Consider the following 16,606-nt stretch of genomic DNA (forward strand, 5'->3'; position numbering starts at 1 on the left):
GAATTTCAACATGGCTGTTCTTTATTTGATTAAATATATTCTCTATTTGTTCTTAAAAAAAACTAATTTAAGTTAAATGGCAATAAACCATGATAATTTGGAAAACATGTTGAAATTGAGAGTGAAGAGAAATGTTCTGTATGTCAACCACACTGTAAACCATAAAACTTATTTTTGTCAACTGCTTCTCATGACAGTGGCTGGGAATTTGACATTTCTACTACAGTAGGCAGAAAACCATGTAAAAGACACTCTCCCACATACCACATCACATCTCTATTTATATTTCCAAACTAAAAGCATTACAGCCCTGGAAAGTGCTGAGTGGACTGTGTACGTTTACACCAAGGGCTGTAAGTTCACAGAAGCGTGGCCTTAAACTGGTGTATTTGTGTGGCAAGGCCCGTGTCGGCACCCCTGCCCGCACCCTGTCCCCCAAGCCATACTGAATGGAACAGGCCTGGCTCGCCAAGAGAAAACCGTTGCTCCATAATCCAAAAGGCGATGAACTTTTTTCAGTGAACTCTGGTCAGTGCGAGACAGGATAAAAAACTCTTCTCGAACTGATTCCGAAACCCACTTGAAGCACCCCCATGATGGCATTCAGTACGACTTACCCACTTGAAAATGTGTCAGCAGCTATTCAATTACTTAAGAAAAGGAGACTTGTAAAAATTTACGTGGTTGCAAGGTGAAATTTTTTAAGGCTAGAAAAGAAACCTTTGATAATCTATACAAGCAAACGTGAATGTGACAGAAACACGGCTGGTTCTCTAATCGTGTCTGAGGTATACATTCCACCCGACTGACGAGGTCTCAGAAGATTCCTGATAAAAACTCCCCCTTTCCACTTAAAGATCATAAGAAGTCAGCGCGGTCCGGTTCTTTTCCCCGCAGAAAGGGTATTTAGTTTGGGATGTAACGTTTTAAAACAATAATACAAACCTCCTGGGAGAATACCACAATAAATGTCTCAAAAACCACTCAGTTAATCCCAGGGTATAATCCGGCTGTTTTAAATTACTGCAGGGAATATTATGGGCCTTAATGACACCGTAACTGCATGAAGCCAAAGAAAGCTAGAAAGAGAGGCCAAAAAGATGAGCTCAGAGCCAGCTGAAGTGACAACAAACATGTGGCTGTTTACTAGGATTGGAGAGGTTTAGTCTGCAGATGTTTGCGGTCTCTAGAAGGTTCCAGAGGAATGAGTTATTATGAAGATTTGCAGAGTCTGATGAGAGCAAGATTCTTCTTGGAGATGGCGGGCCCCAGACAGGGAGGCCCAATGGTAGAGACAGAATTTATAGATTTCTGCGGTCAGATCGTACTCTACTGGTCCCACAATGTACACCAACAAATTAATATTGTACGGATGTCATTTCAAAGCCTCCTAAAGACGAGAGTCATTATTGAAGCCATTAGAGCACAGATGGTTCAAACTATATGCAGATATTCATACTTGCATTTTTGCATTATAGCTGCTTTTTTTTTTCTGTTGAACTGTAATGAATTGTCTCATAATCTATTCCATCTTCTTGCCATTAGCAGGCTTTGAATGTTCACAAATAGGAGCAAAGAACTCATTTTCCAGAGCTTTAATCACACAAAGAGGGAATGCCTAATTCTCTAAATGAAATGGTCTGTGATCACTGAAGCAGAGATTTAATATATCACGGCAAATTAGGTAGATTTTAATAAATTACTTATCTCCCTGAATACTTTACATATGCTTAAGAAGGAACATAGCCTGTTTGCAAACAGTGAAAACCCACAGCCTATAAAAATCCTTTGAAGAAAATGACAAATAAAAAAGTAAATTAAAAAATGAAATGCATTATATCCTAGACCTCTAGAGACAATTCCTTTGCAGCATTGATTCACGGCTCCATTAAAAATATCAATTAAATCCTTCAGTGAGATTGGGTAAAAGCTAGAAAATTAACTTTCTGAGCGGCTTTTCGAGGATCTGGTTATCCAGATCCACCCCACCTTTGTACAAGGCTTGATGTAAATTTTAAAAAATGATAAAAAAAAGATACTCCTTTCAGGTCTAACTAAGCATATCAGAATGTGAACCATACTTTTAATAATTTTTTTCCTATGTCATAAGCTAAGTTTTCAAAGTATAAATTTCACGTCCCTGGATCCCGTATCACCATCGCAAATACATAAAAACCATACAAACGGGAAGAGCTGTGATTTTTAAGAAAGAAAACCAAAAACTTGAAGTAATTTCAGAAGTTGGTGCCGAGTCTCCTTCTTTATATTTAATTGATAGAAACTGCATGCATCAAAGAAAATGCATACTGAGCTTTAATGTGCATAAAATGGATATTAGCATTTTAAAGAGGAAGATTAACACATTAATCCAAGTAATTTTCATATATTGCTTCTAATAAAATCTTCACAGTATAAAACTCTTAATGAGGCTAATCGTAGGCATTCCATTTAGTGGGACGATTAGGGATAACATAAAAGTGTGTCTTTTTCCTAGGTTTTCTCAGATTTATCCTTTTTGCTTATTACAAATAAAAATGGGAATTGCATGTCAGTTCTTCATAAGAAAGTGTTGAAAATGCAAATGGGCTTTCTCATGCTATCATGTAGGTATGAATTATTGAGGAGGCACTGCCCATGGTGGAGAACTGAAGTCCCGAGGGGTGGCAGTCGTGGGAAGGAGGGAGTAGCAAAATAAACAAATGAAAAAGTATACAAAACTTGAACACTGCCGACCCGGACCTCCCCCTCCCCGCGTCCCATGAATTATAGATTATATACACCAGAGTGATTACAAAGATCTCATCTCAGGGCTTTCATGTGAGTGTTTACTCGGGAGGAGGAGATGCCTCTGGAGCGGCTTCTTTCAGCCTCCAGGTCCTCTCTGTGCTGCTCGTAGACAGACCGTAGGGCTTGGAGTGCTTCGACTGTGACCCTGAGCTTGCCAATGCCTCCACCGTCTGCCCGTGCATCCAGAACTAGGGAGAAAAATAGCAGAAGAGTATGAATATCACTCACCCGATTTTTTTCTTCAGATAGGCCACATGAGACAGGAGTTGAAAAGACGAAAACAGGGGCGCTGGGGCGGCTCAGTCGGTTAAGCGGCCGCCTCTTGATTTCGGCTCAGGTCATGGTCTCAAGGTTCGCGGGATCGAGCCCTGATAGGCTCTGCACTGACAGCGCGGGGCCTGCTTGGGACTCTCTCTCTCTCTCTCTCTCTCTCTCTCTCTCTCTCTCTCTCTCTCTCTCCTCTCTCTGCCCTTCCCCCACTCATGCGGCGCACACCCTCTCCCTCTCTCTCAAAATAAACAAACTTAAAAAAAAGAAAAGAAAAGGCGAAAACAGCTTTATAAGAGTCCAAAGTTCACTGGCATCTCAGAAATCTAAAACTTAAAGCCTGTCATGTGTGTCTGAAGAGACACATTTCAGGTCTATCACATGTGTACATACATGTTGTTTGTGGACTTAAGACTCATGATCTATCCTGAAGTTTACCTAATGGAAAGGCTGGAAGAAAACGATTCGCACATAGGATCGGAATTTCTAAGCTAGAATAAAGAAAGCCTAAAAGGGATAACATACGACAATTCCAAATCCTTGTTTTGAGGAAACCTTTAAACACAACTTGGTATACAAAGCCTCAGGTTGACCTGAGCAGACCGGGAGGTCACAGGGCCCAAGCGGTCCCCAGCTCGGTCCCCTGAGTTTACACCTCTCCGTTGGGACTCCTCGCTGCTTTGTCTGGCACAGAACCCAGCGTTAGAATCCTGACCTGGCCAGTGTTTAAGGGTTTGCCTCTCTTTCAAAACATGGCCACAGTAGCTGCGTCAGATGAGTATGGCCATACGGGGACTCTCAGAATGAGAGGATGGGTCGCGAGACAAAACTGACTGCAGAAAGGAGTAAGAATATACAGCAGAGATAATTTTCCTCATTTTTGTCAGACTCTCTTGGTTCTGGTTGTCTGTAAGAGGGTTTAGGGTAACATTTTAATCTTCTCATCCTTTTTTTCTTTTTTTCTGTGCTACACGAAGTTGTGACAAACTGTCACGTGATATGTGTGGTTTATGAGGATTTCCCAGGATAGGTTTCCGATTCGGTTAATTATTTGGCTTGATCTGGACTTCTGATCTTGATCTTCTAGCACATTCTCAGGACAGGCGGCCTGACGTGTGAACCGCAGATGAACTCTGGTGTAACAGAGTGTTTGGCACTTAAGAGGTGCTCAAATAAGTGTTCATTTAATGCATGAATAAAGGAGTAAACAAGCCATGGACAGCTTCCCAGACATGGCTCCGCTAACGTGACCAAGGAGACCAGAGCTCGGCCTCCGTTCTCCATTTACCGTGAACAACCCAGGCCATCCTCGGTATGATTTTTAAAAGTTTGATTCATAAAGCACAATTCCTTCAGCATGTTCTAAATATGTTCTGTAAGGATACAGAGGGTAGAAAGTAAGCACCGATGGGACTCATGCCTCTGAGGTGAAAATCCAGGAGAGTACATTTTGTCAGGAATCCTCTCCTCCTCCCTGAATCCTGCTAGGAAATAAGTGACTGGTACCACTTGGAGTTATCTGCAGTGGCTCCATCACTGGATTGTGACACTGAATTAAAGAGAAGCCTTGCAAAAGACACTATAATGATGACTCAGAATAACATGCCTTGGCTGAAATAAGGCTTGACAGCAGGAAGCTTCCATAAACAACACTAAAAACATCCAATGGCCACATTGTTGTCACACACTCACCCCTAACACTACCAAACTGAGTAATTCCTTGTGAAGCGCAATTAATTATTTTAAAATTTCTGTTGATTGAAAGGAGGGCAGAGGGGGGAGGGGAAAGGAGGGATTGTAGGGAAAAGCTTCCAGCTTCAAGAAAAAGTCAGCTTGGGTTGCAAAGGATTCAACCAGCGTGTGACTCAACGTCCCTGCAGCCAACTAAAAAGAAGGTTTTAATAAAGAATTTGGATTTCATCAATTGTACAAATTGAGCAATCCTTCCACCCATACCATCGATATTTTGCTCGATGATGTCTCTCCCTTCCTGAAACATGTCAGCGAGGTCAATGTCAACTATGCCAATGTCCTCACACTCCAGGTCCTGCTCATCCTCTGGAGGGTCGCTGACCACAGTGAAGCGAATGCTGAGAAGGGACAAAACAGAGAATCACCACACAGTGCGAAAAAAATCACCATGAAACACAACTCCCAAATGGGGCTTTATCACTAAGTATGAAATCTCAAAGTTTCCAATTATTCCAATAAAAAGCAAATTACATGAGGTTAGATAAGTTATTGCGTGAACTATTACAATTATTATAGCACACCCAGCCTTCAAATGAACACGAATCCACTTTTCCAAGTGCTGATTAACACTTAACTCTTGAATCTGAGAAAATCACTAGGTAAAGAGAAGAACCAGATGTTCGCTCTAATACGCACTATCTGAGCATATTTTGACACTTTTACTTTTTTTTTTAATGTTTACTTTTGAGAGAGAGAGAGACAGACAGACAGAGCATGAGCAGGGAAGGGGCAGAGAGAGAGAGGGAGACACTGAGTCCAAAGCAGGCTCCAGGCTCTGAGCTGTCAGCACAGATCCTGACTCGGGGCTCGAACCCGCGAACCGTGAGATCACGACCTGAGCCGAAGTCGGATGCTTAACTGACTGCGCCACCCAGGTGCCCTGACACATCTATTTTTAAGTTAGAAAGATCAAATGGAGAAGGACCAGGGAGATCAGGGCCCCGTTTTCAAAAGAAATGCAACATTTTCTATAGAAACGTACACCTTCAGAGTGACTACTAAGCAGTCTCTCCAACCATATGTGTCCGCGAAACACAGACACGGCACTCGCCGGGTAACATCCTGAGTCACGTCAGGTAAATGTGGTAGTTCTGCCCAAGAGCTACATGAAGTGTTTGTGTTACTTCAGCAATGTTTTAGTTCACAATCATAGCATCCAAGTTTTATTTTACTTTTAGACACATAATTGTAAGGTTCTGATGGAACTGATTTGAATTAGTGGCTTGTGCTGAGGCCAAACACACTTGGATTGACCAAATGACAGGAATTTACAGTTAAGTACTCTTTGGATATGTCTTGGCAGCATAACTTAAACCATGGATGCTCGTAAACTACCATTTTAACCATTTTCAGAACGTATCCATCCCAAATCAGATACAAGACAAGAAACTTGTTTCTTAGGTAACATTTTTAGATGAAATTCTAAGTCTCCGAGAAATCATGCCTTGAAACATATGCACAAAGAAAATCTTTTCCAAACGCTTATAGGTAAACATGATAGTATTTAACTAACTTGCTGAAAATAAGTATTCAACGTTTAATTCCTTTATGGAGTCCCTGTTATCAGTCAGCAATACATTTTGATTACGAATCCCTTCGGTTGAAATCAAAGGCAATACCTATTCGCACAATAATTGTCAAGAGTGCAGATGCTGGTCTGTTAAGTGGATACACTGAATGCTTTACATGATGCATAAAATAGAGGGATTAGGATGGAGTGGTTAAGGGCACCCATTTTGAGTTCCAGTTTCTGCTTTCCTACTATTAACTTTGTGACCTCGGACACATTGCTTAACCTCTCTGATCTTGTATCTGTAGAATGGGAAGAGTTATGCCTATCTCAGGGCTCTTGCGGGCACTCAAATGAGATGATACATGTAAAGAGTGCCTGGAACATGGTAAACACAGTGTTTCCACTTTTATGACTATCATTATTAATCTACGTAGGACTGCTTAAGCTTCTACATTTCTAATGGAAGAGAAGAAGAAGACCTGGGGAATGCTCGTTTCTGTTGAGGACTGAAATTGCCAAATCATACGATGACTGTATCAGTCAAACAAGTTGATGCACACTGTACATCCACAAGGCTTACAGAAAAATAGAGGTTGTACAGATCGCACTAATATTGTTAAGTGTTATCCTCCTGTACTGTCTCATATTTAAGGATCATATCTCTATCGCTTTACAAATGCAGACCTTTACCTCCACTGAATATATTAGAATTCTGAGACAAAAAGGAAGAAAAACGAACCTTTCTAGATGCCAGAGAAATGGCTAGAAACCCACATTCAGTATTTCTTGTTTTGAATTCTACAGAGAGCCAAGTGAGATGTCAAATAGGAAATTAAGAAACTGCGAAGTCAAGCTTTGAAAAGGAAAGAAGGTGCACTAAGATAATGTAAAAGCCACAGTCTGGCTTAGTTTAAACTGTACAGAAGACATCTTATGTCTCAGCTTTAAGCCAAAACAGAGTGGACACCTTGTTTCGCGTCCCGAAGAGGACCCAGTCTGAGGACCGGGACAGACACAGGGGGGCGATGCCAAGTACCCATGTGGAGGTGAGACGGGAAGCGACACACGGGCTGCTTCTGCCTCTGCTTCCTCCCTCTCCTCCTGCAAAACTCTCCCTTTCCCAGCGAAATCTGCCTTGCTAACCCCTCTGCCGGGTCCTAGACGCACACCTCTATGTCTTCCTGTGTGCCTGGAGCTCCCTCTGCCTGGAATGAATGGTGTTCCTGAGGCTGTTCATGACCTGACTGGGTTCTCTCATCCCTCACTATCCAGCTTTTTGTCACCTCCTTAGATCTGCCTTCACCGTTCTATTCTAACTTGTTTAACTTTCTCTTTGTACTTATTGTAATATGTAATCGGTTTACTTGTTGGTGTCTGCCTTCCTCAGTGGGATGTAAACTCTGTTTAAGTTCAGGGACTTCACCTTGTCCAGCATTTAGCTCCTGACACCTATATAGGGGATTATAAACGGTTTTTGAATTACTACATGAATTGCAAAATGGACGATCCTACTGAAGGCTGGCTCATCTGAAGAAGGCTTACTGGAGAAGGCGGGCCCTGGGCTGGACATCAAGATTTAGACCTCAAATGTCACTTGCTGTTATTGAGGAAATCAGAAAGCACTAAAGCTCCTTAAATCGTGTAATATTTTTGATTCTTTCCTCATTCTGAAATAATTCCTGTTTGTATAAAACAGGATAGAGGGGCTGAAGGGTTACCTGTGAGGGTTACATATTAGAATTCTGATGTCATGTTGGAGCTGCTCAACAGAACAGCTGAAATGAAGAAATGAAACCAAAAAAAGAACTTGAAGTCAGTGTCAAAGCTAGGACTTCAAATAAATACTTTCTCTCTCTCTCTCTTTTTTAAATGTATATTTATTTTTGAGAGAGAGAGGGAGAAAGACAGAGCGTGAGTGGGGCAGGGTCAGAGAGAGAGAATCCTAAGCAGGCTTCAAGCTGTCAGCACAGAGCCCAACGTGGGGCTTGAACTCATGAACTGCGAGATCATGATCTGAGTGGAAGTCGGATGCTTAACCGACTGAGCCACCCAGGCGCCCCTCACATAAATAATTTTTAAAGTCCCACTTTAATGTGTTACCTCCATATTATTTATTTATTTTTATTTGAGAGAGAGAGAGAGAGAGAAAGAAAGAGACAGAGCATATGCATGTGGGTGGGGGGCGGAGGGGCAGAGGGAGAGAGTGGGAGAATCTCAAGCAGGATCCACGTGTGGAGCCCGATGCAGGGCTCAATCCCACAACCCTGGATCTTGACCTGAGCTGAAATCATGAGTATGACACTCAATGGACTGAGTCACCCAGGTGTTCCATTTTAAAGTGACGGAATATATGCAAATATGTATGCAAATATATGCATATATATATATTGTATATGCAAATATAGCATGGGGCAAGATGCAAAGGTGCTGTATGTAATTCATCATCAATGTACATAATTTTATGTGTGTCAGGAAACCCTGGCCAAACTTGTCTGACTGTGGCTTTGTAAACTATCTCCAAAACCCAAGAGGGTTGCTGCTTGAGAAAATGAATTCTTATAAACTAGCAGATACTTTAAATAATGTGGGGTAATGTGACCTGTATTTATAAAAGGTGGGAACATTCACTGGAATAACAATGGTCTTTTGGCTGTGGAAACATGTAAACACAAACTCCTCCTTTTTCCTGAAGAAAAGGATACCGTCAGGGAGAAAAGTGGGCCTGGCCATTCTCTCCCATCATGGCCCCATTCCTGCCACGGAGGTTAGTGGTGCACACTTCAGAGCTGCGGGCATTTGCTGTGCCCCCGTCAGCCCGCCATCACTCTGCACCCACAGTGCCTCTCTCGGTTTTTCTCAAAATGACACGAACGTTTGTGTCTCTAGGGGTCATTTAGAGAATCTGGAGAAACAAGGATGGGTCATTGGGAGTCATGACATTTATTGTGGACTTTAAAAAATTTTTAATACTATTTTGGTTACAAGAAGGTCTTCTGAGGAAAGGCAGGTCTACATTTAAAGCAGAATCTGTCTTTTAAAAAATACACACTTTTGAGGAAACACAATCGCTCTCCCTGGCTGAGGGGTGCTACTAACAGGTTCTGACATTCCAGAAACAAAGTGAACACAGAGGTAGACAAGTGAGACGGAAAAGATCGGGAAGTCCAGCCCAGGGCTTGTCTGTGGGAACAGAGCTCAGTCCTGGTCAGTGATGACCCAGCTTGTTGACTGCAGAGAAGCAGATGTCATGGTCAGTGCCATGTAACCACTTGGGACCTGGGATAACCCTGGGAGACTGATGGTATGTGAGGGGCTTTGCGAGGGGGCTCTGCAAGAAGCTCAAGCAGACAAAGTAAATAGGTAAAGAATGATTATCAACCGTGCTGGGAAAAAACGGAGCTCCAGGCTAATTAACAGGGTTGTTTTTTTGTTTTGTTTTGTTTTTTTTTTTTTTTAGCACCGCTTCAGAACTGAGATCCAAAGAATTGACATGTGTGTTTCAAGGAGTTAATGAAAAAGCTGCGATCGCATCCTAAGAACTAAGAATTCCAGTCTCCTTTTGTAGAAGATCAAATGCTAGTTTGGAGGCTCTTTTGAAAAATGGAATGTCTTTAACATTCACTTCATGCCCTCTAGGAAAACAGAGAACTTGAGCCTCTTTCTAAGGTGGGCAGGGGTGAGCTCCGTTTCTGAGGCTGTGTCATCTGTGGACCACAAAGGCAAGGAGAAGAGGACAACAGAGAGATAAAGGGCCCACCCAGACCAAGGGAGGAGAGCCAGCAGAGGGGTTGATGGGCAGCACCTCACGTAACTCCTCAAACTGTACAACGTGGGAGCTCACGCAAAAGCAGGAAGTTAGTGACATCAGGGTGCTTCCTTCTTAAAAGGGTATCACTTCTCTCCCGAACCAGAATTGCAAAGTATTCTGTTCAAATTTGTAAAAATAAATAAATAAATAAATAAATAAATAATAAAAATTATAAATAAAATAATAAAGTAAAATAAATAAATAAAAATAATAAATAAAATAATAAATAAAAATAAAAAGACATTACAAAATAACATGAAGTGAATTAAACAATGATAGGAAAGGTAAAATTAGTCTGAAAGGCTGATGAGCTATTCCAAATAATAATATTGATATTACTCCCACTTCCATTGAGGACAGCGAACACTTATTGCCCACTGTGTTGTCAGGTTCTATTCCGGCCATCTCAGTCATATGATCTCATTTAATCCTGACAACAACCCTATATGGTATTATTACCGCCATTTTACAGATGGAGAAGATATGAGGCACAGGATACTTATCCAAGGTCAGACAGCTAGTAGGGAGTGAAATCAGAGAAGTCAGGTTCTCTGATTCCTCGTTGTACATTTTCTTTCGCCACACCGTGCCACGGAGATCTACGTTTACAGAAGCCATGCGATAATTCAGAATGCTAAAGGTACCTTCTATTGGGCATCTCTTGTTTCAGTAGGATAGCTTTTAAGATGTCTCTCTTTGCTTGGTTGTTTTCTTTATCCACGTAGATCACTATACCAAAAAAAAAAAAAAAAAAAAATCCACAGGAGGAAGTCACTCAGGAATATGCCACATTAGTACCATTCTGTATTTGTATAAATAGCTGTTTTTCGAGACACAAGTCATGCCACCTCACTTGTATGCCTGGGAAAAGAAAGCGGCTGTGGAAACCAGAGTCAAATCCAAATAGTCATGTGATCTAATGTCATGTCACTGGCAGGTTTATGTGCACACTGTCAGAAAAGATACAAGCAACATCTAAGAGTGCCACATCGCTGTCACTGCCTGTTAATGGCACTGGCAGTCATGACAGTAAAAGCCAGCGGTCTTTATTGCTTTGTATTTGAGGGATTTACTGCATTTTCTTTCACCCAAGAAGCGAGTGATAATGATAATGTATGGCAGAGAGCTTGTCCTTTCTGACAGCCTCGGTAATTTAATCCTTCTCTCCTGCCACAACATGCAATAAAAGAGGCATCTAGCGTATTGGGTTGAGGAAATCCATAGGCTGACGCTTACTGGTGTTTGGGTGGGGGGTATGGGAGAGAAATGTGGAGGAAGGGAGAGAGGCTTTTTAGGGTAGGAAGTTTGTCTTTGGTTTCGAAAGGTGCATGTCGGCCTGCAGGGATGTGGCCAGACTTTACTTGGCTGAAATATGAGGGGAGATAGCTGATCTAAAGTCCCACCAGGAAGAAGGCAGTGAGCACTTGAACCTGTAAATAAGCGTCTGCAGTTTGGGAAAATGGCATCTCAGAGTGCGAACTCTCCAATTTTCAACCTGATTATTTTTTCTCAGCTCGGCAGCCTTTCAGCCATGCCTTAGCTTCTGAAGACATTTCTTTTTCACATGCCATTTTGGAGGTAAAGTCTCCCCTGTGACCAGCTCTCAATTTAGAGACTATCCTGATCAAAAGTACACAAAGGGTGAAAGATACCATGACAATTCCAAAGCCAGACTCCGCTGGGAAAGAACATATTTCATACTGAGAATGTTTCCCTGGACAATTTTAGTCCAATCTCAAAGTATGATGCTATCAGTTCATTTAGTCATTTGGCTCCGTTGACGTGCTGGGCACTGAGGCACACAGGGTGGGAGACACATAAGTGTCTGTGTAGGGGTGGGTTAAGGATTTAAGAGAAGTGAGAACAAAGGTCAAAGAGTGGCTCTTGGTTTACTGCTGTTTGCATAATGCAGTATCAGTGAATGTGACTAATTACATAGGTTACGGAGATTTACGGCAATCAAAAAAGACAAAAGGTTCAGAGTATTTTGTGAGTCTAGTGCTTTGCTTACCAGTGCTAAAAAGGCTTGCTAACGGATAAGGACCACTAATGTTGGGAGACTGCACCCCATTTTGGCCACCAGTACACCAAGCCAAATGGGAACTTTTTTCCCCGAATGGGAATTTTTTGTTTTTGCTGTTAATCACCACCAATTCAAGAGACGGTTGAGCATATTTCTTTGACTTCAGAGTTCTAAAACTTAAAAGCCATAATGGTCTACATAATTTGGGGGGTTTTTTGGTGATAATTTTTTGGATCATTTCCTCCCCCCCCCCATTTTATTGAGATAGAATTGACTTTTAACATTGTACTAATCTTGTGTATAACATAATGATATATGTATATACTGAGAAATGATTTCCACAATAAGTTTAATTAATATCCCTTACCTCCCCGAGTCACACATTCTTTTTTAACTTCTGATAAGAACATGTAAGATCGACTCTTGTAACTTTCAAATACACGACAGAGTCTGGTTAACTATAGTGGTCTGTGTTGTTTGAAGATAAGGGTCATCTCAGTGATTAAGAAAAACGAAAAAGAATGGGTTCAGACTCCAGCATCTAGCTAGTCTTTCAATTCAACTAGGCCAGTTCTGATAAATCTCAGTAGTTCGAAAAAAAATTTTTTTAATGTAGTACAATACACGTAACATGAAATTGATCATTTTAACCATTGTTGAGCATACGCTCAGTGGCATTAAGTCCATTCACACTACCATCCACCTCCAGAACGTTTTCATCATCCCAAACTGAATCTCTGTGCCAGTTAAATAGTAACTTGCCACCTCCCTCCTCCCCACTCCCTGGTAACCTCTATTCCACTTTCTGTCTCTATGAACGGGCCTGTTTTGGGTGCCTCTTACAAGTAGACCCATGCAATATTTGTCCTTTGGTATCTGGCTTATTTCACTTAGCATAAGTCTTTCTCAAGGTTCATCCATGGCATTTACCCAAATTTCATTCCTTTTTAAGACTAAATAATGTTGCATTGTGATATATAGATTTTCTTTACCCATTTGTCTGTTGATGGACATTTGAGTTATTTCCACCTTTTCACTATTGGGAATGATTCTGCTATGTATTCATCATAAATATTTGTCGGAGCCCTTGCTATCAATTCTTTTGGGTAGGTATCCAGAAGTTGAACTGCTGTACTACACGGCAATTTCTACATCTTAAAAACAAAACAAAACACCTTTACCATGGAAATTGGTGAAAAAATGGTATAGCAGGGATACCCCTGCTTCTGCTCCATCCGGTTGGCCAGCACACTGTATTTCCTATTCTCTCAATGATAAAAATAGTGACAGCCATTATTTGTTGAGTGGTGCTTATGTACTAGGTACTGCACTCAGTACCTTTCTTATGTGTTAAGGACCATGCTGCCCCACATTTGACAGATGATTAAACAGACCCAGAGAAGTTAAGTAATTTGCTCAGGCTCCCCTAGTTAGAAAGTGGCAGAACCCAGCAAAGTCTGCCTCCAGAGTCTGCCTTCTTAACCTCCACGCTATAACGTCCCCTTCTTCCATAGGAAGTCAAAACTTCTCCTGCTGTTTAAGCTGCAACCATGTCATTAGCACAGACTGCAGTGTGAGAGAGAATTCCGTACCTGTATCACGGGAGGCCATCTCATTCTCCTTGAACTCTCTCAGGAAAGGATATTGCTTTGGTTCAGCTGCTCCAGGGGCCTTCACTCTCTTGGGGTAAACAGCTTTTACAATTCCTTTTCGAAAAAACTCAAGCTCTTTACCGATAAGCTTAGTTCTCGGAAGGTTTACCAAACGCGAAGTCCAGCTCTTGTGCTTGCACAAACAAGGCCTAGAAGGTGGGCGTCTTAATCTAGCCCAGAGGTTCTTTGCCTTTTAATGTATGCCAGCATCCCCTGGAGGGCTGGTTAAAATGCACATTAATGAGCTCACCCTGAGTTTCTAATTCAGCAGGTCTGGGTTAGGGCCTGAGAATTTTTCTCTTCCCAGCTGCTGCTGCTGCTGATTGGGATGTCCCACACAGAGAACCACGGCTGCAGCTCAACATCCCTTTGCCAATGAACACTTCTGTGTTGAACACGCGGGACATCGGAACACTGTGGCCACCTCTAGGTCATGGTCCTAAGGACATCCATGTGGTGTTATGGAACCAGATGGTTAAAAAAAAAATCTACAGTTTCAAAACTTCAAACGTGTCTTTTAAAAAGCAATTCTGGGGCGCCTGGGTGGCTCAGTCGGTTAAGCGTCTGACTCTTGATTTTGGCTCAGGTCATGATCTCATGGGTCGTGAGTCTGAGCCCTGAGTTGGGCTCTGTGCTCAAGTGTGGAGCCTGCTTGGGATTCTCTCTCTCCCCCTTTCTCTACTCCTCCGCTGGTGCTCTCTCTCTCTCTCTCGCACTCAAAATAAAGTAAAAAAATAAAATAAGCAATTCTGGTGATTTGAAAAATATCAGAACTCTCTAAAAATTAAGCTATTTTTGCCTTTAATTCTCATTAGAAATCACATTTGTTTAAGACTTGCTAGATTTTCAGATGAACTTATTGAAAGCATATGTCTCAAAAAGGTTCCAAATAGTAGTCTAAATATCTAAGCTGATCTTGAATTGTCTACCATTAAAAACTTATCCCTCACTTATGCAGGTTGGAAAGATCTTTATATTCTTATCAGTGTCATTGGCAGAAGAAATGCAGATGGTTTTAATTACAAAGGGCTGATAACCTTGAATCTCAGAAAACTTTTTGTGTTGGCGTGTTATTCCCCTAATCCTCATCTTTGCCAAATTTCTCTTCCTATTAGTGACAGAATGTAAAGTCCGCATCATTTTCATCTTCTGAATTAAGCTTTAAGTGTTCTAAAACATAGGCTGTTCAGTGCTCACAGACTAAGGGCCCAGATCTGTAGAAGTCTCATAAAAACTTTGGACGATTTCATTAATCTTTTTTCTTCCCACTGTCAATTCCCTAGAAGGCTTTATTCAGCCCAGACAACATTCTTCAGACCTACCATCAATCTTATTTTTTCCAAACTATTTTCCTGCTTTGTCAGCATTCTCTGAGCAAAATTTTCAGGCCCAACAAAATACAAATGTTTTCTTCTTGCTACAAATGTTTAGCAAGTGAATTCAACCTTGATTCCCCACCCGCTCCCGCCAGCATTAGGAACCCTAAGAAGATCTATTTTTTGTGTAAGTGAACCTGGTATCAACACCTCTTAATCAAGACCGAATTGGGCTATAATCATGTGGATCACTAGACTAAACCTCTCATTTTATGTACCCAACTTAGGCCTCAGGACACAAATCCCTTTTGAAAAGATTCAAGCCATTATACAGGGTAAAAATCATTGTGAGGTTCAGTCCACCTCTCAACTGGTATGGCGTTCAAACAGAAGTCAGCATGTACTAATTGTCCTTTAGATTTTCCATCTGAATTAAACAGTTTGGAAATAAAATTACTTTCATTAACATTTAATATGATTTGGGAGATGTAAGGCTGCATTATATTGACCTTTTACTTCAAGTCGCAAGTGAATGGCAAATCATTACAATAATTAGATGAGATAGTTACTTATTAACCAAGGATCCAAGGAGATTCTGCAATGAAGGTGACGCAAATGTAATAATTTAAAAATAAACACTTTCACTAGGTCATAATTGAGTGAAAAATAAAATAAAGCCTTCTACAAGGTTAATTTTCATGACTTCTCAGAATTTGCTGATGACCTAAGACTACAGTTTTTCAGATATAGTAGATTAAAAAAAAAACAGCATTATTTTGCTTGGAAGCACAAAGTACGGTCCTCTCCCCTCCCACCACGAAGGGATTTAAATATCCTTAAAATTTGTTTCAATCAACTTTGCAAATACTACACAGTTGAATCTCAATAGGTAGGAAGAGAAGCTGAAGAAAGATACAGTAAACACTTCTACTGAGTTCATTTCTAATAAATTATTGGTTCTCTTGTTGCTTTTGGAGGACTGATTTTTCATTAGAAACATAAGCAGCTCTTAAAATGCCAATTAGATAGTAGGTGTATCTTGCAGTAAAAGGAAAAAATATACCTGAACCAATGCCAACCAACCAACGAAAACCCCGCAAAGCCCTAGGTTACTATGTGGGAACGATACAAAATTCAGGACACTTGAGGATGTGTTAACAGGTTGCATCCCCAGAATGATTTGCATTGCTTCTTAAGCAAATAAAAACAATCTGTTCTGCAGCAGGCCAAATTTCTCCATGTACAATGTCTAAAAAGCAATTTTGTTGTCAGTCCAACCAAACATTCTACTGCTGACCTTTAAGAAGAATAACACAAAAGCCAGAAGAGTTTGTCTCTTTTCTTGGGGGTATTTCCATTATAATTAGTTGTCTAAACAGTTCTCTCATTACTAATAATATTTGGTGTGTTTTACTTTTCTGACACTTTGCAGGTAAAATATCTCTAAGGAAGTTTGAGAAAATATTTTTGGAAATGTTTCTGTTATAT

The 16,606-nt window shown here is 41.0% G+C and overlaps 1 protein-coding gene across 3 annotated transcripts in view; it reads right to left on the minus strand.

The window, feature by feature from the left end:
- Positions 1–1,117: 1,117 nt before the first annotated feature.
- The window catches only part of RPGRIP1L (RPGRIP1 like), a 95,334-nt gene continuing 79,845 nt past the window's right edge, over positions 1,118–16,606 (minus strand). Inside the window, exons 24-26 of one of the 3 annotated variants that reach the window (XM_058708752.1) lie at positions 10,772–10,856; positions 5,011–5,144; positions 1,118–2,975 (exon numbers count right to left, since the gene is read on the minus strand). In XM_058708752.1, the coding sequence (XP_058564735.1) occupies positions 2,800–2,975; positions 5,011–5,144; positions 10,772–10,856 (395 nt within the window). In that variant the 3' untranslated portion in view covers positions 1,118–2,799. Of the gene's footprint in view, positions 2,976–5,010; positions 5,145–5,505; positions 7,769–10,771; positions 10,857–16,606 lie in introns of those variants that run through there. The other 2 variants (XM_058708754.1, XM_058708753.1) reach the window with 2 other exon arrangements.

Source organism: Neofelis nebulosa, chromosome 17, assembly GCF_028018385.1.
Source record: "Neofelis nebulosa isolate mNeoNeb1 chromosome 17, mNeoNeb1.pri, whole genome shotgun sequence".
Lineage (NCBI taxonomy): Eukaryota > Metazoa > Chordata > Mammalia > Carnivora > Felidae > Neofelis > Neofelis nebulosa.